General features: G+C 30.7%; 3 protein-coding genes across 5 annotated transcripts; 2 read left to right on the plus strand and 1 right to left on the minus strand.

The window, feature by feature from the left end:
* Positions 1–714: 714 nt before the first annotated feature.
* HERK2 (hercules receptor kinase 2) lies at positions 715–4,043 on the minus strand. The gene has a single exon (XM_022860747.2). It carries the CDS (start codon positions 3,458–3,460, stop codon positions 899–901), a length of 2,562 nt encoding a protein of 853 aa, XP_022716482.2. The 5' UTR covers positions 3,461–4,043; the 3' UTR covers positions 715–898.
* A 4,392-nt stretch (positions 4,044–8,435) lies between these two features.
* On the plus strand, positions 8,436–14,155 carry VPS2.2 (SNF7 family protein). The gene is made up of 10 exons (XM_022858901.2): positions 8,436–8,677; positions 8,813–8,857; positions 9,396–9,481; positions 10,383–10,487; positions 10,577–10,648; positions 10,889–10,960; positions 11,291–11,371; positions 11,481–11,516; positions 11,626–11,693; positions 13,947–14,155. The coding sequence occupies exons 1-10, from the start codon at positions 8,641–8,643 to the stop codon at positions 14,005–14,007; spliced, it is 663 nt and encodes a 220-aa protein (XP_022714636.2). The 5' UTR covers positions 8,436–8,640; the 3' UTR covers positions 14,008–14,155.
* Positions 14,156–17,472: 3,317 nt separating this feature from the next.
* On the plus strand, positions 17,473–25,525 carry LSD1 (LSD1 zinc finger family protein). 3 transcript variants are annotated; one of them, XM_089754920.1, is made up of 8 exons: positions 17,473–17,742; positions 17,827–17,898; positions 18,597–18,710; positions 22,564–22,674; positions 23,505–23,665; positions 24,609–24,689; positions 24,833–24,886; positions 25,246–25,525. In XM_089754920.1, the coding sequence occupies exons 3-8, from the start codon at positions 18,599–18,601 to the stop codon at positions 25,285–25,287; spliced, it is 561 nt and encodes a 186-aa protein (XP_089611046.1). In that variant the 5' UTR covers positions 17,473–17,742; positions 17,827–17,898; positions 18,597–18,598; the 3' UTR covers positions 25,288–25,525. The 3 variants fall into 3 exon arrangements, with proteins under 3 accessions (XP_089611046.1, XP_089611048.1, XP_089611047.1); XM_089754922.1 differs by having other exon boundaries at positions 17,488–17,742; positions 23,553–23,665; XM_089754921.1 differs by lacking the exon at positions 17,473–17,742 and having other exon boundaries at positions 17,885–18,025.
* Positions 25,526–25,849: the final 324 nt, after the last annotated feature.

Here is a 25,849-nt window from a genome sequence, read left to right on the forward strand (position 1 = left end):
CATGGTTCTTTATAATTACCATGGTTCGAGTAATTAAATCTTGACTGTAAGTTATGGTGTAATAAAGGGAATGGGTTTACTTTTAGAGTGTCACACCAAATTATAGTTAATTTTGAGCATGATAGGGTAGTGCATGTTGCATGTCTAGCTTGTATGTGGATGTTGTCATTTGTGAAGATGCAAGAAGACAATCTTCTGGTATAATGTTTGTTTATGATGCATGTAACCTTGGTCAAAACAAACTTCATGGCCACAAACTGTAGTAGCCTTCCTGCATACTCTATTGATATCCCACTGGAGGATTTCATTTTCTTGAACATTGATCATGGATTAATTTTTAATCCATCCGACTGGGATCTTTGATTTCAGCCTCACATGATGCAGTTTCAGCTTGGGAATGTTGGGGGGGGGGGGGGGGGTGTTTACTTTTGTTTCAGGAATAGGCATGAATTTGATGAAGTTGCTGAGGACTGAGGATGTCATGCTTAATATACTGAGCAGTTTCTCCATTTGAAGCTGTGAAGCAGCTTTTGATGTAGCATTGCTAACAAATTTGATCCTTGATCTCAAAGCTTTTCAATGCATGTTTGATACCTGCAGCATAGTGATTTAATACCATGTTGAATTGAATTGACCTTTTTGTTATTTGGTTTTTGTTTTTTTACAAAAAAAAATAAATAAAAGGTAAATAGCCATGTGCACATGACAAAAGTATAAGCAATTAAACATTATCATGATTTTCTCATATTACTGCATGGTTAACAGGGATCATACACCAGGAAACTTCAAGTTTGGCCCAGTAGGAAACTTAAAGTTTAATACAACAAAAATAAAAGAATTTTCAGCTAGTATTATAATAAAGGAATACAATTACTAGCTCATTACTCTTCAATGGTCATCAGGCCAGCTCACCATGAGACCCAACAGCTATAGCTTCTGGTTTGGACGCCCCTAAACCAGAATTTCCATCAAACTGCAGCCTATTTTCGGCTTCTCTCTCTTCCAGATCCCCCAAGGCCTGACTGCTTGAAAAGGAATTGTCCATAGTGTTGGCTCGCATCCATGCTTGATGAAGTTGCAAGACGTACTCCAAGTGCCACAAAACTTCCCCCATAGTAGGCCGGTTCTTCCCCTCATCTGCAAGACATTTTTCTGCTATCTCTCCAAACTTCTCCATTGAACCTGGAGAATATTTTCCCCTGAGATGTGGGTCAATAATAGTTTCAAGAGACCTTTGTCTCTGCCACCTCATTGCCCACTCTGCAAGATTTATCTGGTCTTTGGGCAAGCTAGGATTTATTACAGCACGAGCACAAACAACTTCAAACAACACCACTCCAAAAGAGTAGACATCAGACTTCTCAGTCAACTGCTGCCTGCGAAAATACTCGGGGTCAAGATATCCGAAGCTCCCTTTTACTGCTGTACTAACATGGGTATGGTCCAGAGAAGGACCGGTTTTTGACAGCCCAAAATCTGACATTTTTGCCACAAAATTTTCATCCAACAAAATGTTGGTTGTTTTAACATCCCTGTGGATAATTCCCCGCTCGGCTCCTGTGTGCAGGTAGTGCAGTCCCCGGGCAGCACCAATGCATGCTCCTAGTCGCTGCTTCCAAGTCAAAGGTGGGACGTCATTTCCAAATAGATGACTTCTAAGAGTCCCATTTGCCATGTATTCATAGACCAAGATCATCTCATTTTGTTCATCACAGAATCCAATCAAGGAGACCAAGTGCCTATGTCTAAGCTTTGAAAGCATCTCAATCTCAGTATGAAATTCAGCAAGCCCTTGCTCAGATTGTGGATTTGCCCGCTTTATTGCTGCAAGGGTGCCATCTTCAATCTCCCCTTTGAATACCTTACCAAAGCCCCCTACACCAATCACTAAACTTTCATCAAAATTATTCGTTGCTGCTCGAATCTCTGCAAGTGTAAATTGCTTGCCAACTCCAGTGGAGGCCATAGATCCATTTGGATGTTGAAGTCTAGACGATGCCTTGGCATTGGCAGAAATGGATCCATGGAGGAATAATGGTCGCCACCCAGGAGGGTTGCTTTTCATGTCAGCTAATTCTTTTCCTTGGTTTTTGCAGAAACAAAATACAATGGTAACAGCAACAACAAGAATGACAATAGTGGCTACACCTGCACCAATTCCCAACCAAAGAACCCAAGATCTTGAAGTGTGAGATGAACTCCCAGATGAATCATATCTCTGCACGTGGGCAAGATTTCCATTCCGGCTAAGCTTGAAAATCTCCAGTCCGTTCAAGAGAGCATCAGTGCCTGAAGCAACAGCTGCTGTGTCAGGACCGAGTTGAATCCAAAGGATGTTTATTTTGGAAGAAACTGCATCAAAGTAATCCTGATGACAAGCCTTATTCATTCCACCTGCCTTCACGAAAACGTCATAATTATTTGCTGCAGTCCGGTTATTTATGTAGATTCTGAAAATCCTCTGGCTTGGCCTATCATAAACCAGCTCACAGAAGTGTAAGCGGATTAAGTAATCAAAATCAGGATCTACTTCAAACCTCCATGACATATTGAACCTTTTCTCCAAGACTTCGGTGTTGGACATGCTTCGAGCTGTTTCATACACAAGAAGAGGAGCCACTGAAGAAGCATTTGCAGAAGCATAGGTAATATTAGAAGTGTTGTATGTTTCAGAACCTGCATTTGCTGTGATCATATAGCCAGAATCCACATCCCATGTTCTCCAATAATCCGAATCCTTACTGGGATTAATCTCAGGACCCCCAACATTCAACCTATACATAGTTTCAATTCCCCTTCCACTTAGATTCAGATTTACATCATTTCCACCCACTTTACTGACTGAATCTGCAAAAAGCTGATCAGTCATAGGGACCAGCTCTATGGCGTTAATGAAACCAAATGATCCCTTTGAGGGGGTGAACTCAATCACAAGCCTACCCGAATTGATAGCTAAAATATACTCTTTAACCAAGTAGAACAAGCTGGAATTGCTTCCTGAACTTTGGATGTACAAATTCTTGCGTGCTATCTCACCAGCAACATTAAATTGTGCTAATAGTTTCAGACCATTTGCGACAACATCAAAAGAAGATTCATTTACATTGTGATCCTCAAAGGAGAAGGGACAGAAATGAAGCCTCAAGAAATAGTTTCCCTGGACTCCATTAAACGTGTAATTCAATTCATCACTGAAAAGGCTGGCAGATTTATAGAGTGGCTCAAAGATTGAATCACCACTAAATGTAGAAGTAGTGGAAACAACAGCAGCAGAACTGAGGGTGAGATTATTACCAGGAGTGAAGTCACCAACCCATTTTCTACCATCCACATTAACACTAGAATTTGTACCACAATCGATCAGAAAAGACTTTGACTGACCTTCTCCACTTCTGAAAAGAGCAGATAATACAACAAAAAGGAGCAAAGACAAGAACTCCCAGCCTTGAACATTACCCATTATCACACTCCCTCAATAAACTAAAGCCTTTTCAAATAAGATGAATAAACCAATGCTAACAAAGAAGTATATGACAGAAATTAGTTTGAATTTCCAAGAAATGCATCAAAGCTTGTCCCTTTTTCATCAAGCCTTAATACAAGAAGGAATTCATTAATAAAATGGAAAACAAATAGTTGAGATTTATATCTCAGCAACTTCAACAACATGCATTTCCCTTTTGGAGCAAAAACATCAATTTACCTCACTGGATCCAATCTGGGTATTTGAGTTTTCCCCTTGGGAAACCCTACAAAGCATAAAAACCAGCCTGAAACTTTCCCTTGAAACACTTTTTGGCCAACTGCAAAAGAAGTAATCTTGCAGATCTACACTAAGTTGAGCTGAAAGGGTGACAATGGAATGTGATTGGTAGAAGATACAAATCAGGTGAGCAGGAGGACTAAGACAGAATTCCAGGAGAAAAAGAAAAGAAAAGAAAAGAAAAGAAAAATAATGATAAGGTTATCTGAATAAGAAAGTAGAACATGGGGTGTTTGCTGGAAACAGATTGGAAAAGTTCACTTCATCTCACCTTTGTCTGTTGCATGTTTTGAACAGAGCCAAGAATCTGACATAATTAAATCAGCAGTTTTATTATTCTATTAATTAAAAATCAATGACAATCTTTTGTAACTGTTGTTGTAGCAAAAGGTGTCAATGTCCTTTTTTTTTTTTTTTTCACCCTACAAGATTTAAAAAGAAAAATTATTTGATTCATGTGTCAAACACGGCGAGAAATGTCTCACTTTTTTAATTTTATAAAAAAATTAATATAATAATACATATCTTAAATATGGTTAATGATTCAAATAAATAATTCATACAAAAATTTAATTTTTATTTATTTATATTGATTTATTAAGTTTAATAAATGATTATAAATAATATTTTTAAATTTTTAAAAAATTAATATCTAAAAGTTAATTTTTTTAAAAAAATTATTTATTAATAAATTGATATTATATAATTTATTGATAATATATAAAATTTATAAATTAATAATAAATTAAATATAAATTAAAAAATATATAATATTTAATTAAGTTGTTCAATATATGATACTTTGTTCAAAGTTGAGATCGGATTGGAATTTCTCAAATTTTTTTATTATAAAAAAATTGTAGTTGGTTGATTAGAAGTGATAAAATATTTAGAGAAATATTCAGTGAAATTAATAAAATAATACATAAAAGTATAATAAAAAATTAAAAAATAATTTTAAAAAAATATATTGGGTGACAGCAGAGATGGGTGTTAAGATGAGTTAAAAGGAGAGTAGGGCAGTTCACATGCATTTGTCTGCTATGGCCTACGGGGGATGATGACCACTGCAAAGCAAATGCAAACGCAGCAGCGAGCAGTTTATTCGTTTTCAGAATTCCAAATCTGTCCCTCATTTTTCTTCTTGCAAAAGCTGTACGGCTTGTCTTTACCTCCTTCCGTACCTCATTGTATTTGTACTCTCCTTTGCCCTTTCGGCTTGGGTTTTGTACTCTTAAATCATTTTATTAGTTTATAATTCCTACTCACAAATTCACCACAATTCATTTTTCTTATTTTTCCCTATTCACCATACATTAATAAAAATATTTTTAAAATATAAAAATATTTTTAAAATATAAAAATATTTTATTAAGTAAATGACTTAATTAAAAGATAAATCATATTAAATTATTTATCTTATGAAATGGTTTTTTAAAAATACGATATTGGACTTAAAGAAAAGTAGTTGATTGCTATTGATATGAATTAATTGTTTTGACAAATAAAAATTAAGCTTCATTTTTTTTTATGCCTTGTTTTTGTCTTTTTTATTATTTATTTGTTTTATTGGTTATTTTAGTTTTTTTATTTAAATATTTTCAAACAATATCATTATAATTATTTAATAAATCATTTATATAATTACTAAAATAAAAAGATAAAAAAATTTAATTGTAAAACATTATTATTAATTTTTAATAAATTTATTATTTATTATAAAAATTAATTCATAAATATAAAAAATATACTAAAAATTTTATTATATAAATTTTTATCTAATATCCTTAATGATCATTTTTTTTCTTACTAAACTTCACTTCATCACTATCGTTGCATTTGCATCAAAATATATATCACACTATTAATTTTAATTTTATTGTTACAATAACTAATATTACTTTCTATAATTGATTTTAACTTCATCGAAATTAATTTTATTGTTTATTTAAATAGACCCTAAGAGTAACTTTCACCCTTATCACTAAATTTTATCAAAAATCCGGTTTTGGTTACTAAATGTTAATTTGTTTTAATTAGACCACTGAATTTTGTTAGCTACATCAAATTTAGTCATCTTAATAGATTTGATAAAAAAATTAACTAAAAAATGATGCGTCTATCATATACTTGAAGATTGTTTTTAAGTAATAAAGTAAATATTAAGCATTCAAGAACATTGATGTTTTAGAGCTAGATAAGAATCTTTTGTTGAATTTTGTTCTTTTTATTTGTGTTTAAAAAAATATTGATGTGGTATGTATTATTGCAGTAGCTTACGTGACTATCATGTCATTTTTATAGTAATTTTTTAGATGAAATTTGTTGATGTGATTTAATTTGGTATAGTTTACAAAATTCAGTGATTTTATTAAGATAAATTAAAATTTTATGATTCAAATGAAATTTTGATCAAAATTTAATGATTAATGATGAAATTTACTCTGCTCATTAGTAGTATATATTTTTAAATAAAAAAATTTATTAACTAAACGTAATTTTTTTTATATTCCCAAATATTGTATTTTACTATCATGCAATTTATTTTTAAATATACAATAAATAAAATGAAAATTTTAAAATCTTTTTAATATTTTTGTCTAACTTAAAATTTTTAAAATGCCTCAACAGTTAAAATGAGATCATAAAAAATTAATAAAATTATATTATTTAAGTTAAAAACCTTTAAAGAATATATTCACAATATTTTTTTTCAAAAATAATAAAATTGAATTTTTAAGGAATTCAATTTCAAAATTTTATTAAGTTCTAACAATTTTTAATATAAAAATAAAGATAATTGTTAAAAAATCTAAAACTAATACGATATTCAATATGGGTGTTACACTAAAAATATGAAAATACATTTAATTAGTAAAAAACTCACCTACCTGAATATTATAAACAAATAACTCGTAATTTAATTATAAATTATAATATTTTAATCTGTGTTTAAGACTCAAATCGTTCTCTTATCATAAACGCTGAGACAAATTGATCACTTGATTCTTACAAAATTATTGATGGGATTGGGATTGGGAGTCGGGCACATGGTTGCCTGTCGACCAACTGACATGCGAACTGTCTTGAATTAGACTTATAATTGATGAAGGTCCAATTTCAAATCTAAATCCAATCCAACCACTTACGTTTAGCACGTAGGAACTCTCTCAATTTAAAATATATAATATAAGATAAAAATAATATAAAAAAATATTTATGAATTAAATTTTTAATAAAAATAAAAATTATATTTCATATTTTGTATGTTAATATAAATTATAATATATAATTTTTGTATAAAATATAATGCGTATAAATGAATTATAAATATTTTAATATAAATATAAAAATTAACAAATTTTTTTTATAACACTTAATAACATAATTTTATAAAAATCTAATTAATTGAATTTAATAAATTATTTAATATTTCATCATTTTGTTGATACATCTGTTACTATCATTTAAAGTATTCTCCAAATCTATTATCATTCATCAAGAACATCCAATTTGATGACATTTATCATCAATTGATTAAATGTTTAATATTTTTTTTTATTAATTAAAAATAAAAAAAAAAATTCAGAATAAAAAAAAAAGTTAGAAGCTTATAGACAAGAAACTTTGATTCAGTTCTTAAAATAGTTCATCCAATTGCAATTCAACTTAATATAAGATTTTTAATTTTTATATCGGAGTTGACCTAAAACATGTATGTATTATTTATATTTGATCTGAAATTAATTTAATATAATATTTATAAAAAAAATTATTTTAAAATATTTATTATATTTTAATTATGTGCAAGATAATATTTTTATTAAATTAATATATTTAATTAAAATATTAAATAATATTTTAATTTAATATAATATTCATAAGTCGAATTTTATATAAAAGATGAAACTAAATACGTAATGTATTTAGGAGTGGCAAGTAATTGCAACGTGCTTTAGTTGTTTCTAGGATTAAGGTCCATTTTTGTATCGAACTCACAAATTCTTCTAACTTAGAACTTCAAAATGGGCATGTCTACTTGTAAATTTAAAGTCAACTTATGCCAAAAGTTTTTATATTTTAGGGTTTTGTAATTCATGCAAAGTTAATTTTTATATTATTTTAATTTTACAATTTTAACTTAATCATTAAATTTTTATCGTTAAAAATATTGATTTGATAATTAATTTAATGATATAAATATTAATTTTGTTAATATAACATTGATTTATTGATATAATAAATTAGATAAATAAAATTAATTATTAAATTATGTAAATATTTTTGTAAATTTATAAAATTTTTGAAAGCTTTTAAATTCATAAATTACCTCCGATCATATACTTTACGTTTAAATATTAAATCTTAATCAATCATGTTATGTTAATTCTTGTGGCCAACCCATCTAGAGGGATTGAAATAGCAAGATCAGGTTAAGGAAAAGCAATCTCCACCAAGAAACCCAAGTTTTCCCCTTAATGGGTGTACAAGGGCTGCGAAGCAATTTAATAGAAATTAATTAAATAAATTTATTTAAAAATATTTTTGAATAAAAAATATTGTGCAAGTGAAATTTCTTGGGTGCAAATAGAAGCTAAAAAGGGCCTTGTAACGGCTAGTTTGCGGTGCGATGTCACTATAAACCGTACCGTTGAATGAATAAAAGAGCCGCAGCGGTAGCACGCTCCTCGAGGCCGAGGCCCTTTCACGCGCTCACACACTCCCACACTCCCACTCTCTTTTTCTTTCTGCTGCTCTCGATCCAAAGGGTTTTGGGGATTTCCTCAGAAGTAAGAAGAAGAATAAGAAGCTGCCTGTCTTCTGTTTTTTTTTTTTTTTTTTTTTTTTTGTTTCTGAAGGAAAAACCAGTAAGTCTCATGATGAACATCTTCAAGAAGAAAACATCCCCCAAAGGTACATTTCATCGCTTGCACTTTCTATCCAAATTCTGTTTCACTGTTTTTTTCTCTGAATCTATGTTTACACTGAATGCATTGCTTTTGTTTTCTTTTTTTTTTTTAATTTTTAATTTTTTTTTGTATTTTCCAGATGCTTTGCGGACAAGCAAGAGAGAAATGGCCGTTGCAACCCGAGGTGTGTTTGGTTTTTTTTTTCTTCTATACTTCATATTCAAAAATGCTTTGCCAAAAATGAAATGCTTAGATATTATACTAGATAGATCTGGCGATTCGTGTATTGGTATTGTGTAAAATATTGAAATTCGTGTATTTTCACCGTGTTTTACAAGAAAATTGCTAGTCACATTCGTGTTGAAAATCTGAAATACATTTTTTTAGTTTATTAAATCTAAATATAGTTATTGTTAAAAACTTAAGCCGTGTCATCTTTGTATCCTATTTACGTATCGTGTTTGTATTGTGTCACAATGTTGTATTTTAGATTGCCAGGTCTAACACTCAAGCTCGATCATTCTTCCTCCATTGAAACTGAAATTCATTATGTTGTATTGCTAGGGAATTCCAAAATACAATCCTATGTTTATTTTGATGTTTCAAACTGTCATGTCTGGCTTTTCCTTTGTTCTCCTTGTATTCAGCTAGAGTTGAAAATAATGGTCATGTTTGTTTAATCTAGATTGCTGTAATACTTTTTTGTTTCTTTTTTATTTCAGGCATTGAACGTGAGATTTCATCTCTTCAGCTGGAGGAAAAGAAATTGGTGGCAGAGATCAAGAAGACGGCCAAAACTGGCAATGAGGCAAGTTTAATACTGGTTTCAAAGAAATGTGCTTGTGATATTTTTCAAGCCATAAGCTATAATTTAGTTCAAAAATGAAATAAGTTTAAATGGTGAAGTATCGATGACATTAATCAACCTGTGAAGTCTTTTGAACTAGGCCATTTTAATGTTGGTAATTAGGTATTTTTATCGTAAAGCATGACGATTGTTCCTACCTAGAAGATGTGCTGATTGTCAATGTGAGGCATAGTCTCAAGATGACACATTTCAGTTTCTTGGTATGATGGAGTTGCACATGCTACAGTTTGATAAGCAACGCATAAGATCACTGACTTATTCTGGGATTTGAAAATTTAGAGTATTGAGGCTCAAGTTTCGGGCATAAACCCATTTAGTGTGTGCGTGTGTGTGTGTGTGTCTGTGGTGTGTAACTAGTCCAGGTGGCATTATGTTATCAAACTCTGTCATTTGCTATGTAACGGGTGCATGTGTTAATATTAGCATCTTTTGGGGCTGAAACATTTTGCATGAGTTAAGACCACACAAGTTGCATAACCGGGCTTAAAGTTTTTATCTTGGGCCCTTTCTGTTTGAGGAATTGTTATCATCTTTAACCTTTTTGATATAAACAAGTCGTAGATGATTAGATAAAAAGTATGCAGATTTTGAATTGCCTTTCCTCTGTATTTGAGTTGTCTATCTTGACCATTCTGGATGTGGAATAAATGCACACCTCGTCACTACTGGCAGCAGAACTTTAAATCTTACCATTGTGTAATGACAAATCATGAGAGCATCCATAAACACATTGCTGTATTTATCAAGAACTTTGCCACTGGAGTTTGCTGGACTGATTCCATTAATTCTCTAAACTCTCAGTTTCTTTTTTTGTATTTAATTTCGTGTATGCGTTTCTTAGGCTGCTACTAGAATTTTAGCTCGCCAACTTGTACGACTGCGGCAACAAATAACTAATTTGCAGGGGAGTCGTGCGCAAATCAGAGGTGTAGCAACTCATACACAGGTTGAGTTTCAGTAATAAATAATTAGTTGTTGAGATGATTAAACTTTGTATCACTATTAATTCAAATATTTCATTTTATATGTTCACAGGCATTATATGCCAGTACCTCAATATCCACAGGAATGAAAGGTGCAACTAAGGCAATGGTGGCAATGAACAAGGTATGCATTTTAAGCTTTGCACTAGAAAACGTTATACATTGTTGTTATTTATCAACTGTGAAGTCCTTATGGAATTGGAAATAAGGAATCAATGATCTGCTTGGCAAAGAAGATATATACTGGAAACCATTATATTTGCATGTTTCGTTCTAGAATATGGTTCACTGCCGCTGCTTCTTCTTATTCCTCAGAGTTAGATGGTTCTCATATTTGATCATTGCATTTTCTGTCCTTTTGCAGCAAATGGCTCCTGCAAAGCAAGCAAAAGTAATAAGAGAATTCCAAAAGCAGTCAGCACAAATGGACATGACGGTAATACTAGTTTTCTTGGAATATTTATACTTTTAAGTTTAGATTTTCTCCACATACAATCTTCAGCCTTGAGAGTTATAATACCTGGTAATTGTACCTAGAAAGTGATGCAATGTAGACCAAACATAATCAAGTCTCCTGAATACGGCACTGATTTCTAACAATTAGAGCTTGGATGCATGTCTTGTTTCATATTGAAATCTTTGCATGAGAAACTTAGAGCTTGGATCCACTTTTGTGAGAGTGATATTTTCTCTTTGTTGTTGGTGTCTGGTATGTCCTGTAATAAAAGTTCTTGTAATAATGGTTGTTTTCTTGTTCTTTTTGCAGATAGAGATGATGTCAGAAGCTATTGATGAAACTTTAGATAAAGATGAGGCTGAAGAGGAAACAGAGGAGCTCACCAACCAGGTGAGATAATTTATTTTTTGACAGTTTTTTTTTTATTTCATTTTAGTTTTATTGGCATAGTTCCTATTGATTTTCCCCTACAATTCTAATTTTTATAGTTGATTATCAGGTGCTTGATGAGATTGGTGTGGATATTGCTTCTCAGGTTGGATTCTTGAAATTGATCTTTTCAAAAAATTTTGATGATATGTTTCATTTTTCTGATTGCAAGAATATGTGCATAAATGCTTAATCTTATCCCATTCTTTGAACAGTTATCTTCAGCTCCAAAGGGTCGGATTGCATCCAGGAATGCTGCTCCTGCACCCGAGGTTAATGCTAGGTATGTATGACTTTTCTTGAGCAAAATCTTCATAATTCTATTATATTTAAAAATATTTTGTTATGCATTAAAATATGCTATAGTAGATTTGCATCTGTTAACCAAGTGCAAAAAAGTAGCACCGTATATTCCATATTTTAGACTCCCACTAGCACCAAAAAAAAAAAAAAACCTCCCCAATTGCCATCTCTTTCTTTTGATCTCTTCTTGTTTACTTTACCCCTTGCTCTTTTAGGTTCACTACCACTATGAAAGTGTTTATGGTGTTAGATTCTTAAGTAAATGGCATTAATGCCTTTTGGTTGTGCTATTATGCCTGTCAGCGTGTGGAAGCCCTAACCTAACACTAAATGACAAAAACTTCAAAACCATATCACAGAATTAAATGCAAGAACAAAAGGGAATTAGACTGCTAAATGTATTTGCTTATTGTGAAACCCAATACCAAAAATGAAAGTTAGGGCAGATTACTTGAACTGCTAAAGAAGCATTTTCTGAAACTCTTTGTAGAACTGTTTATAAAACTAATCGTAAACAGGAAAGATAGACTGATTTAATTTTAAGCAAAATACAATGAGCCATCATTTGAGGAGCAAGCTATACTTATGAGAAACTTTTGAAGAAAATACAGAATTAATTTCTGTAGATATTCAAATAAAACTCTCATCTTCTTTTGACTACAAAGTATATAGTTATACCAAATTAATACAAACCATACTTGTACACCAATTCATACCCAGGCTATAAACTGAAGGCTTAGTAGAAGGGCAAAAAATTAAAAGCAAGACATCAAACATCTCTCTTGCAAGTTTAAAAACAAGATGTGGGCATACCAATCCAAAACAACCAACAGCCTGTATAATAGAGCCCTGCTCATGTCCCTGGATTAAAAAACATAGCCCATCACTGCAGATGAGTTAGAGCACTTCCTTTTATTATCCTAAGTGACCAATCAAAGAACAAGCACATGCTCACAATCACTAAAATCACTTAGGTAGCTTCAAATCCTCATTTTTGGTAAAATAGATGTGTAGACTACAGGCTCTGGAACATTAAGCACGATTACCATGTTGATTACATGTCAATTGCCAAGAGCATGTGAAAACATTTGCTAAAAATGTAATGCCACAACTCCTTTTAGAATGGCAGCAAATCACAGGAAACAAAAACTGTAAGTGGTGTAAATGTAATTTACCCTTGTTTTTGAATCATTTTTTCTTGCATTTGAGGGCAACATCTTTTTATTGAAATGCGTCTCCTAACTGTTTTATCCACAAACTTGCTGCTGGCCTAACAAATTTGAAGCCAGATTATTTTAACAGATTGTGTCAATTGTAACTTTTCGCTAGTGCTATTAAAATTGTTTTTTATATTATGTGTAATACTCCAAAGGCTGATGATAGTGTACTTCAACATGTATGTTTATTGCATAGAAGTCAGTTGTTGAAAATCAGACATTACATAAACTAAAGTAGTCTGTACCATCAAGATAGCAATTGTGTTGGTGACATGGGGCTACTGTAGCATACTGATGTCACTGGCGGATCCAGAATTTTTGAGTGTCCACTTATAGTACATAAAAAATTGCTTATGGATTTACTAATTTTGTGGATGAAAAGCGTGTCTAGGGAGAAATTTTGGGATGTCTAAGAAAAATTTTCCTTCAAATTTTAATATTTACAATTTTGGGGTGTCCAGGACAAAATTTTGGGGATATCCAGGGAAAATTTCTCTTCGAATTTTCTTATTTTACAATTTTTTTGGGGGTGTTCATGGACACCCTAGTATAAAGGGTGGATTTGCCCGACTGATGTAGTTTGTTTGATTTATTTTCTTAAAAGAAAAATGAATAATGGATAAATTCTAAGAGTAGAGGGTTGTTTGATGAGATTTTCTATCGTATAATTTATATGTTTAATCATCTTATAATAATTGCTATAGGTAGTTGTAGTCCTGTGTCATTGATTAGGCGTTCATTTAGCAGCATAGTGGAGGGACTCACACTGCATCACAGCTGCATTTTATGATTGGACCCAACGACATCACGGCACGACTAGAGAGTCTCTTCCACCACGCTGTCAAATGAACCCTAGGTTTGGTGGAGTAAATAAGAAGTAGATGATTCTCCTCTTGTTCTCCAAAGCGGTGTACGCTGAGAGGAGAGAAATTATAAGCATGCAGTAGGAAGATGAATGCAAAACAAAGATGTCTAACTCTATCAAAGCTTTGACAAATCTACTTTGCTATATGCAGGTCTGAATCGACGGATGTTGATGAACTCGAAAAAAGGTTGGCATCTCTTCGCCGAATTTGATGGAAAAGGCATGGCAATTAAGTTGCTTGAAAAATCAGTTGTCTGTGTAAATTTTATGAAGTACAAAGCAAATCATATCCACGATGAACAGAGCTGGAATAATAAGATTGTTATATCTGTTCTAATCACCTCAATAACTTCCTTTGGATATTTTATGTAAAGTAGTTTAGAAATTGGGAGGCCTCGAGCACACATCCAATGCTAGCAAGCAACAGGGTCTCGAGCACCAACCTTTCAGTAACTCATATGGGGCAAGCAGTCCTGTTTTTGATTAGAATATCTCATTATGACACGGTGAGAACCTAGTACTTTGCACGTATTTATAAATAATTGAAAATTAATAAAACTATTGTTATATCGAATAATAATTTTTTAAAAATTAATAATAATATATTTATACATATAAAATTTAACAAAGTAATATTTTTCTTTTAAGTGTTTGGGGTCTCACTTTTTGTTTGATATAACAAAATATGTATATATTTTCTATTTATGTAATTCTTTTATTTAATAAATAAATTGATTATATATTTTTTATATTTTCCTAATTGATTATATATTTTATTATTTATATTTTTATGTGATTAATTGTAATAAATTAATTTGAAAAACTTTAAAATAAAAAAATAAATACTAAATACATAATGAGGAGGTCAAGTCGAAGCCCTATAAATAAGATATATCCATCAAGTCATTGTAATTGGACAAAAAAAAAGCGAGGAAAAAGAAAAAGCAAGGGCATTATGGAGAAAAAGGGCTGAGATGAGAAAGCAAAATTTTCACGTAAGGGAAGTATCTAAGGCTAAACAGAGCTTCAATACAATTAAAAAGCATCCAATCACCATCGAAATGTATGCCAAAATGCATCACCGACATGTTTGAGAATCTTAATCGCACCTCATGGAGGCCGTTAAATATCTAAATGGGGCTTTAGTAGTGGTATAATTGATTATGTGTGAGTTGATATAATATTAAATTTGAGTTTAAGTTTGATTTTAAATTTGAATTTTAAATTTGATTTGAATTTAATCGAATTTTATTTTTTTAGTTCGAATTCGATTCGAGATAAAAATTAAATAATTTAAATTTATTTAATTATGATTGATTAATATATAAAAATAAATTTAATTTTTACATTCGATAAAAAATTAATTATTTATATTTAAATTTAAATTCAAGATATTTTATCAATTAAAATAATTAAAATATATTAAAATATAAAAATTTAATTAGATTTATGAGTTATTTGAATTAAATATAAAAATATTTAAATTCAATTTAATCGATAAATCGAATTATTCAAGTTTGAATTCAACTTAATAATAATCAAATCAAATTTAAATTTTATTTAAATAAAATTTAAATAATTTATTAATATTAATATATTATTTATACCTCTAAATTTAGGGCACTAACAATTATTCAATAATACCCATACTCTGACCAAATTCCCCTGCCGGCAAACAATCGTTCGACGTTGTTACAATGGCTTGTCTTTTAGTTAGATTTTTTAAATATCCCTATCTCACGCCAAGCGCTACTCCAAAGGAGTAGACAGTATAATTCAATTTCACGTAAGACAGAAAATAAAATATTTTTGAACATATAAGTATCGACATTACACATTTCGATAAATCAATAATATAAAAATAAATAATGATCACGTAATAAATGATGTCCGATCTAACTCTTAACTATCTAAGTCTAAGCCAGATATTCTAATAAGGATAGATAAGATAAATCAATCAATTATTTAATAAGGTATCAAAGTAAAGTATAAGATTAGAGTTTTCCTAAGTCAAAGCTCTTCAAAAAAGAATAAGCAGAATAACAGCTTTGATGAAAATGTTACATCAAACGCTTTAAAAAAATAGATAAAATATTTCAATTTCATATCAGATAAAAAAAAATTATTGAACTTATATGTATTGACATTATACACTTCAATAAACCAATTTACAGCTACACAGGGCCATGTTTTTCTCTTCTAAATGTTTTGTAGTCCAACAAGCATTTTATGTTGAGAAATTTAATTATTTAGTTTTCGTTTAGATTTCATTATATTTTTATGTGATTAAATTGACCGTACTATTAATTAAATTTAAATACGAATTTTAACAAAATTTATTCAATATAAATTTTTTATTAAAATTTTTTAATTTTAATTATAATAATAGCAATTATTATTTTTAATTTTATCGTAATTAAGGTCAAATAGAGCCTTAACCATAAATGAACCACGATTTCGTTTTAGTCTTCGCTGCCATCTGTAGCTTAACCTGAATCCAAGCCATTACCAGGCATGCCCATCTTTTATTGGGTTTATTTCATCACATTAAAGCCGAGACTAGTTGTCTGCTAGCTTAGAAACCAGCAAGGGCCAGCCCAACGGGCATAAATCTAACAGTTTTGGCAACTCTCATTTATAAATACTTTAGTGGATATATTTGATTTTTGTTTATTTATATTTATTTATTAAATTTAATATATAGTTTTAAATAATAATTTAATATTTATTTATTAAATAAATTGAATTTAAATAAAAATTTATTTAATTTATGTTTACGAATAAAGTTATTTAAAATTTATTTGTTTAGAGTTTATTTATTTTTAAATTTATAATTATATATATGTTTAAATTTATTAAATTATAATTTATTTATTATTTATAAATATATTTACTTTTATATATTCATAAATATTCATTTAATATTTATGAATAAATTAATTTAATTTAAACGAATAAAATATAAATATTTTATTTTTGGAACGAATCGATAATAAATGTAACAAATAATTTTTTATCAAAAATTAAATATAAATAAGTTTAAAAATAAATAAATAAATCACAAATATATAGTTATTTAATCATAATCAACTCATTCACACCCTTAAGTTTTAATATCAATTTCATCTCATTTACAGCAAGGATCCATGTCAGCCGTCGTTGCGGACTTTAACCATTCTAAAAATCCTCCCCAACAACAATCTAATCAAATACTCAGATATACAAAGACTTTTGCTTTTCCGTACGGTTGGAACCTAAAAATGTTTTGAGGTTAATTTTGAGAATAAAACAAACAAAAAGACTTTGTCAACAATTAAAAAAAATAGGGTTAAAATAACCACAAAACCTTAAAATTTATCATTTTATTTAAATAAAATCTTATTTTTATTAAATCTAAATAAATTTTTAATTTTTAATTTATATCAAAATAAACTATTAACATAAATTAATCTATCATTTAAAACTAAAACTTATTTAAATATAAATAAAAAATAAAAAAATATAGTTTATTTTAAAAAATAGAAAAATTCGAGAATTTTTTAAATATTTTAATTAAAAGAGGGTAACAATGTAAAATTGTATAAAACAAAAAAGAAGTTTGCGTCATGCACAGGGGGTTTGATTTTGAATGATTCTGAGAAATTAGTTTCCTAATCGGCCAAATGCTAACGACATTTTTTCTCAGAAGCCAAATTTCAACGAAATCTCCTCTCAGCTATCCAAACACCCGTAAACTTTATTTATATATATATATATAAAAAAAACAACCATATTTATTTATAAAAAGAAAAAAAAAAACTCGGTTTTCTGTTTTGACCCAAAGTCCACGTAATCAAAGGATTCGTGATTTACGCAGATCTCATCGTATTTGTAAAATCGCAGCATATAATTTTCCTTTTAATAACATTGTTTTTTTTCTTACACTCAAATTCTCCGCCTTCTTCAAGGTAAAATTAATTTCCTTTTTGTTATTTTTTTAAAAAAAATTTCCTCTTAATTACGGTTAATTTTGTTTGAAATTTGTTTGATAGGAACTTGAAGTCTCAATTCGATTGATCCTCAAAGAGTTGGAATCGGTACCTTGTTGAAGGAGGGGAAATCGGGTACTTATATTGAATCTTTCTTCTATATCTATGTTCGTGAATTGTATTCTTATGTGATAAGAAGATTCATGTCCTCTTTGTGAAGTTGATTTCAAATAACAATTAGGGGATGATCGTCTATCCGTGTGTAAGTTTTCTTATCTAGGGATTTGATTGAAAATAAAGGGATTTTAGAAAAGAGGACCTGTTAATTGTGATGGGTTGTTGCTAAATATCTTATCAGAAGGACAAAATAAAAAAAAAAAGAAAACATTGTTTTAAGGGAAAAAGTGGTTAAAGAAAAGACTTTGCACCAGGTTGTACTATTCCGTTTTAATGATTTTTCTTTCTCAAATTTGGAATTTCGGATTCTTAATTTCGGTTGTTTAATTTTTAATGTTAAAGCAAATGATTTCAGTTTATCTAATTTGTACTTTGACTGAATCTTGCACCTTCTTTCAGTCAGATTTTTATTACTATTAGATTCTTTTTCACTTGTAATTTTGATAAGTTTGAATGTTACGATGGATATTGACCTCTAGAGGACCTGTTGTTTCTTAGAGATTGACTGAATTGGGTTAATGGAGGACATTTTACATTTTACTAACATCTGCTTTGTATTGAATATCAAAACCAGTATTACTGATTGTAAATAGATATTAATGTTATAATGAGGTTTTGGAAAATTATCTTTACATGGTTCTTTTCAATGATTGCAGATATGCAGAGCCAGCTTGTCTGTAGTGGGTGTAGGAGCATTCTTCTTTATCCTAGAGGGTCTACAAATGTTTGCTGTGCATTATGCAATACAATTACACAAGTCCCTCCTCCTGGTACACTACTTTTCTCATTATTATTAATTGCAAATATAAGACCATCCATTAGTTTTCTGTAGTTATGAACGGTTGCTAGTTTTCAGTATCATCAACATGATTATTGTTAGTTGAAGCTTTAAAGATATCTACTTCATACAATTGGTAAATTTTTCATATGTTCTTAGTGGCCTTATCTATGATCTATTAGGGGCATCATAAACTACTTCTTATAAGAAAGTATACCTGGGCCTAGTGTCATCCTTTTTACTGTTTAATCTTTGACCTAATGGATTCCTATGCATTAAGCTTTGCCTTCTTGAACTGCCCCCCCACAAACTACCTGTACTTGCTCTTCTTTCCTTTTTTATATAGATTTTTATTTATTTATATAGGGTATTATTATCCTATAGATATGTAGATTCTTGATTTTGTTATACAGATTTATTATTTTATTATATCGAATAGGCATATAAACAACTTTTGTCAGTAATTCCATTTCATTTCTATTATATGCTATATCATTTATATTCTATATATAAATAAAACAAGGACTCTAAAGAGATATCTCAAATAAAAAAAAAAGAAGAAAGAATATCGCTTTGATTAGGCTCAAAAGGACTTTTTTGTTTCCTGTTTCCACGGACCGGCCTGGGCTCATTTTTTCATTTTCAACTCAAATAAATCATTTTTTCTATGAGTCTGCAATTTGACTTGTTGTAACAAAAGAATCTTGTTATTGGATTGAATCAACAATCAGAAGCAAGAAGAAGTACTATTTCCGTTCCTATGATATAGAATACAAATATCATTTCGATTCTTTCTTTTCTTCCTCTTTCTTTTTATTTACATTTATTTTACTAGAATAACTAGAATAAATAATAATAATAAAAGAAAACTTATCCTGACCATGGATTATCAAATCATCCCAATGTTGAGAGTAACTCAATCACAAAGCATACTTCTTAACCTCAATATTATTCTCAGAAGTCTTCTGATCCTGGTACTCCATGCATTGATGATTCAGTTCTAGAGCCTCAATAGCATGAATCATGGGCACTGCAAGAAAATCCTAGTATTTCAATCCCATTAATGCTCCAAAGAGAGAGCAAAAGGAGCAGACCTTTTCCCCTAGATTTATCTGCCTTAGTCTTTCTTGATTTGGTTTTGCTGCAGTATCATTTCCTGGCTTGCCTAAATATTGATCATTGGTTTTATTAAAAAATGTGAGCCTAAATGCTGAAATGAGCATTGAATTGAGTGGTACAACTGATTGAGCTGGTTTTTTTGTCCTTATGTTGGATTTAGTCTGTCGTTATCTACACATGGCAGATATGTTACAAGTTTGCTTGAATGCTATTTATTAATGTAGTAAACCACAAGCATCATCTTTACTTTTGTGCTGCTTGAGATCATTTTGCCCATCTTGTTAGTTGACATATGTTTGGTATTGTCATCAATCTGTATGTTTGGAAACTGAGAATGCCTCAATACTCTTGTTCACTCTCCCACAGCCTATAAAATTTCAGAGTCCTACAATTCCTGATTTTTCCTTTGTTCATGAACTATTGTACAATTCCTGCCTTGATTTTCCAGGACTTCTTGTATATCTCTTATCACTTAATGTGTTAGGATGCACACATTTAATCAAGATCTTAAATTGTTAAGGTATCGTTTAGCTATTACTTTTGCTTTTCTTTTTTTTTTTTTTTTGAACCAGAGAAAGGAAAAAACATATCTTGAAGAAATAAATACTATGTAATTTTTTAGATAACAAAATGCATGATTATAGATTTATATAGACTAGAAATGTTCAAATGGTGTTACATTTTAGTCTTTTTAAAATTTTGATCAATTATGATTTGGCTTTTAACCTGTTGCTTTTGCTTTACAACAACTTTTTAGAAAGCTAAGCCAAAAGCAAATAGAAGAATGGAAGTTGCAAAAGCAAAGCAATTACCAAAAGATGCATAAGTTTTTCCTTTGCAAAACATTTAATATCTGTGATTGCATTGGCTGCCCAAGTTGCTAACTCATTAGAAATTTCAAATCTCAATACCATATTAAACAACAAGCTAACGTGCAATATACCTCAGCTTGGTATAATTGAGTAATCTGACTTGTTACCTTTTGAAGTGAATTGTTGGCTCAACTAAGCTCAATTAAACTTGATAATAAAACATAGTGAAATCAAACTCATGACAATTTGCTATTGAGAACTTACTGCTATTTGTTTAGAGATTTTGATGTTTTATTCTTTGCTGATTGTTGAATATGTTTTAAAGACACAGGTTGTTTTATTGTAGTTTCTTGCTTTTATGGTTACTTCTTAACTTGAACTTGATTATGTATAAGCTGGATATCATCTGAGTTCATATATATGAGAACTTCAAACAAATCTCAAACAATTTTTATGGTCCCTAAACCATGCTCCATTGGAACTGTTGGAAGTATGACCCCATCTTGGCCAGCTGCTTAAATCTACCATTCAAATTGGCTTGATTGTAGCCTGCCTCTATCAAGGTTGTTACCTACAATCTTTACACATCTTGGCAACATTAACTTTCCTTTTTCTGATACTTGAACATCAATGTGAAACTGAATTTTGGACCATAATATCTAAAGGTTTGGTTATGAGAACTCCTTGACAAGAATAGTGATGGCTTTCATTAATTGCAGGGGGTGATAACCTGCCAATTAGAGTGCTAGTACTCTAGGTACTATTTTTTTTTATTCTTTTAATAGACATCTGATTGCTATGCCGCTACTGTATATTTAGATTAAGTTTCTTTTTTCGTTTTCATTTTTTTGAGAGATTAAAGAGAATTTTATTATAGGATCCAAAATCCATCATTTCAAAGTCAACCAAAACACCTAAATGAACAAATTCCCAAAATGAGCACCCAACAATACAAAGAAGTGAAAAACAGGTGCTGAAACATCAAAGAATATTAAGAAACATTTTGACAAACACCTGTAGAGCAAAGCAAACCAGCCAACTGAAATGAGCATAAGAAATGCAAATTAAAGCCTGAAGTTGACACCACAAGTTCAACCCACAAGTTTAACGCCGAATTATAGTACAAATAACAACATCGAGCTTCCTCCCACCACAATCATCCAGCCAAACATTTAAAGCATTCTCCTGAAACCATCAACATAGCATCAAGCAATAAACTATCAACACCTAGCTACAAAATTTTGAGATCAGGCCCTATTTTGCTAAGATGTCAGCCAAGGAATTAACCTCCCTGGGGATTTTGGAGAATTGCACAAATTTAATTTTCATTGACCTTAATGGTGTTCTAAGCAGGCTTGAGTTGCCAAGGTACTCTATCACCATTCCTTCCCCAAGATAATGCATTTGAGGAGTAACTTTCCACCATCAAAGAAACCGTGCTAGCCCATTGAGAATTGGAGAAAAGCGATCAATCCTCTGCAATAGCTAAGAATTCAGCAGTGTTGGAATCGTAACTCCCCTAGACTTAGAGAATAAACCTTTGATAATACCCTTATCATCTCTAAGAGCTCCACTGATTCCGGCTGATCCTGGTTGCCCTTTAATAAAACCATCAACATTGGATTTGAAGAAACATTAGGTGATCACTCAATAGAATGAGCTTTCTTGTAGTGTTTTTTTGAGAGAAGTAAGACAAGCATTGTTGACTTGTGCTTTGAAACTATTTAGTAATGCTAATAGTGGTGGTGTTGTTATAAAAAATGTTCCATGGAAACAAGAGACTTAATTTAAGGAGAAGGAAACATTAATGTAGGGTGCCAAGTAGCATTCCTCTTATTTAGATATGTAAATATGTTAAGCATATGATAAGAATCTTATGGCTTGATAACCCAAATTTGCAAATTAACCCTGCAGGGATGGAAATGGCTCAACTCATATGTGGAGGTTGTAGAACATTGCTAATGTATACACGTGGAGCTACAAGTGTAAGATGCTCTTGCTGTCACACCATTAACCTTGCACCAGGTATAATATAATTATTTTGTGCATGTGATGTAAATTTGTGGTTATGATGTTTGGAATGCAGAATTTTGTAATTAAAGAAGAATGGAAAATCATTTTTGGGCTTTGAGGAATATTTATTGCTTGTGGATTGAATATTTGTTTCTTAACTGTAAACTGTAAACAAGTTTAAGGAGTGTGGTTCATTTTTCTCAAAATAAAATAAAATAAAATAAAAGATAGTGTGGTTCTGTTTGCTGATTGTATTTTGTTTTCAAGCATCACAATGCCTTCCTCGTGGATGCCTTTTGTTACCAATGTATTCTTCATTTTCATCTTCTGTTAGTAGCAGTCTGAGCTACTTTGAGTCGTTAAAGATATTAGTATTCTTTCTAAACTTTGTCTGCCATGTGGATAATGGCTGTTCTGATCAAATTAAGAACACTTGTTTTTCATTTTCTAGCATGCACTTGCAGTTTTTTGTGACTGTGGATCTTCATTTTTCAAGTTGGAGCATGCACTTTCAGTCTGTGTGTTTGTGGTTGTCAATCAGAACTTTGTTTGCAGCAATTTAAGCAATTTCAGTAACTAATTAAGTCTTGAAGTTTTAAGTATTTGCTCAACCAGTTCTCCTTTGTTGATGAAAATACTAGGTGTTTTTTTTTTTCCTGAAGTTATATACTCTTATATGAAATTTGGGAGTAAGTACGAACCATACAGTATTTTCTTCTTTGGTTCCTCTTTCAACTTTTTAACCCCCTTGCATTTCCAGGTTGCCTCGTAGCACTATTAGTAGTTTATTCTATTTGTTGCTTCATTTTTTCATTCTCTCACTTTCAATTACATGTCACCAGTTTGTTTACTGAATTTTTTCTTTCTTGGATCTCATGATCGTGAAAAAGCATCCAACCAGATTGCTCACATCAATTGCGGGCACTGCCGTACCACATTAATGTATCCATATGGAGCTCCATCAGTCAAATGTGCTGTCTGTCAATATGTTACTAATGTTGGTGTAAGTATGATTGAAGTGATACAACTTTTCCTTAGTGCATCTATCATTAACATTTGAATATATATATATATATATATATATATATATTATATAAGAATTTGCAGAGAATTAGAGATTTACATATATTTTACAAGAGGCTAAAAGAGGGTTATATTAATTCATAATCTGCTTGATAGTAATAGTTCTTTCTCTTTGCATCTTGTGGCTTTTTTTTTTTTCCCTGATTTACAAATTCATATGATACAAGTTTTGGTTTTGTCAAAATCTTTAAATTTTTTAGCAATATTTCTGTATTTGTTTGGTCTATTTCTGAATGTCTCCATTTTTGGGTTTCTGTGCGGTTGCTGCAAGCTCTTTGCTGTACTGAGGTACAAGACATAATCATTTTTTGTTTCATCTGTCTATGCCTTTTCTTTCTCTCTCTCAAAGAATCCAACTTCAGGGCAGTACTTCTCAAACTTGGTCTTACTGTCCATCTCAACTAAGTAGAAATTGGTAGATTCAGGCCAGGACTAGTTTTAGTGGAAATAGGATCAGGTCCCTTTCCTGAAGCTTTGGGCAAGTAAGGGTGTTGAATCTCTTAGGCTGATTCAGGAATGGATAGGGCAATTTTTGTGGGTGCCTTTCATTGCCATCCTATTAATGGCCATTTACTTCTCAAATATGCAAAATTTTTACAAGCAAGATTTTAAACATATTCGTATTTCCATGATATCAAATGCCCCTTATCTACTCTCAGAAAGCTGTCTTTGCTATGTTTTCCCTCTGGAGTGAATTAAAAATATTTAACCAGAAGGATAAATGCTTATTCTCTGCTTCTATCCGTGCAATAAATATTTTTTGAGCTCCAATGTGTGAGATACAGTGTATGGATTTCTGTCTAGAGAAACCCTATTTGGAGATTTACCTATTCCTCGCTCTGTATTTCTCATCTATCTTTCAGATGGGCAATGTTAGGGTTCCACATCCTTTAAACAGACCTAATGGGATGTCTGCCGCAGGGACTATGCCATCTACTTCAACAGTAAGTTCTTGAAGTTTGTTATTGTTTTTTTATTATGAGAAAATGTAGATGGTTTTGAGTTATCAACTGTTTTTTTTTTTTGGCCACCGAGTTATTAATTGTTTATTGAATCTAACCTTTTCAATTCAATGCTGTATTCTCAGAGCCAAACAGTTGTCGTTGAGAACCCCATGTCTGTTGATGAGAGTGGCAAATTGGTAAATATAGTTTTAACTGCATGAAACAGTTACTCTACATCAGTATATGTCTTTTTCATTCAAATCGCATCACGTAATTGCATTAACGAAAAAAGTTAACCATTTATTACAAATCACATGCGTAAATCTATCACAATATATGATCACTATTTAATTATTTCATGTGATTCGTAAAAAATGTTAACTTTTTCCTAATAACATGATTATGTGGCATAATTTGAATGGAAGAAACATATGCTGATATGGAGTAACAGTTTTATACAATCTTTTCGAGTCTTGATTATATGCGTTTTTCATTTTCCTGAGCTTTTACATGTAAAAGTGGAAAAAAGGGTGCTGATAAAATTATGATATTGCAGGTGAGCAATGTCGTGGTTGGCATAACGACCGACAAAAAATGAATGATGCAATGAGAATTTTGGGTTTGATTGCTCTTTTATCTGATAAGAAACATTGCCATGGTTGCCAGGAAATTGGTTGTGTATATTGTGTTGAAAATGGAAACCAGTAACATTTATTCAAGGAACTGTGTGTCCATGTCCATGTCCATGATGAGGCAGTGAAAATGTGTTATGTACATTTTGTGCATGAGAGAGATGGAATTCCGACAGTAAAATAATGCATTTATGTTTGTTCTTATATTATGTCAGGTTTAGTTTTAATTTTATATATATATATATATTTTTTTTTAATTTTAATTAATTATAGCTAGTAAATCTTTTTTTTTTTTTTTTGAAATATATAACTAGGACATCTCCCATTTACCAGAGGTACCAATATTTTATTTTTAAAAATATAAATCAATAAACTTTGTGTTTAATAAAATTTAAAACAATTATTTTAAGTTATAAATATTTACAAAGGTAATAACTATTTTCTTGTTTTTTTTTTCTTTTCCCTTTATAGGTCGTTTTATTTTTTAGGTCGGTAAAAAAACATCTTTCATATTTTATATTCCATTTT

Source organism: Durio zibethinus, chromosome 26 (genome assembly GCF_047325235.1).
Source record: "Durio zibethinus cultivar Kanyao isolate XHJ-2024 chromosome 26, ASM4732523v1, whole genome shotgun sequence".
Classification (NCBI taxonomy): Eukaryota; Viridiplantae; Streptophyta; class Magnoliopsida; order Malvales; family Malvaceae; genus Durio; species Durio zibethinus.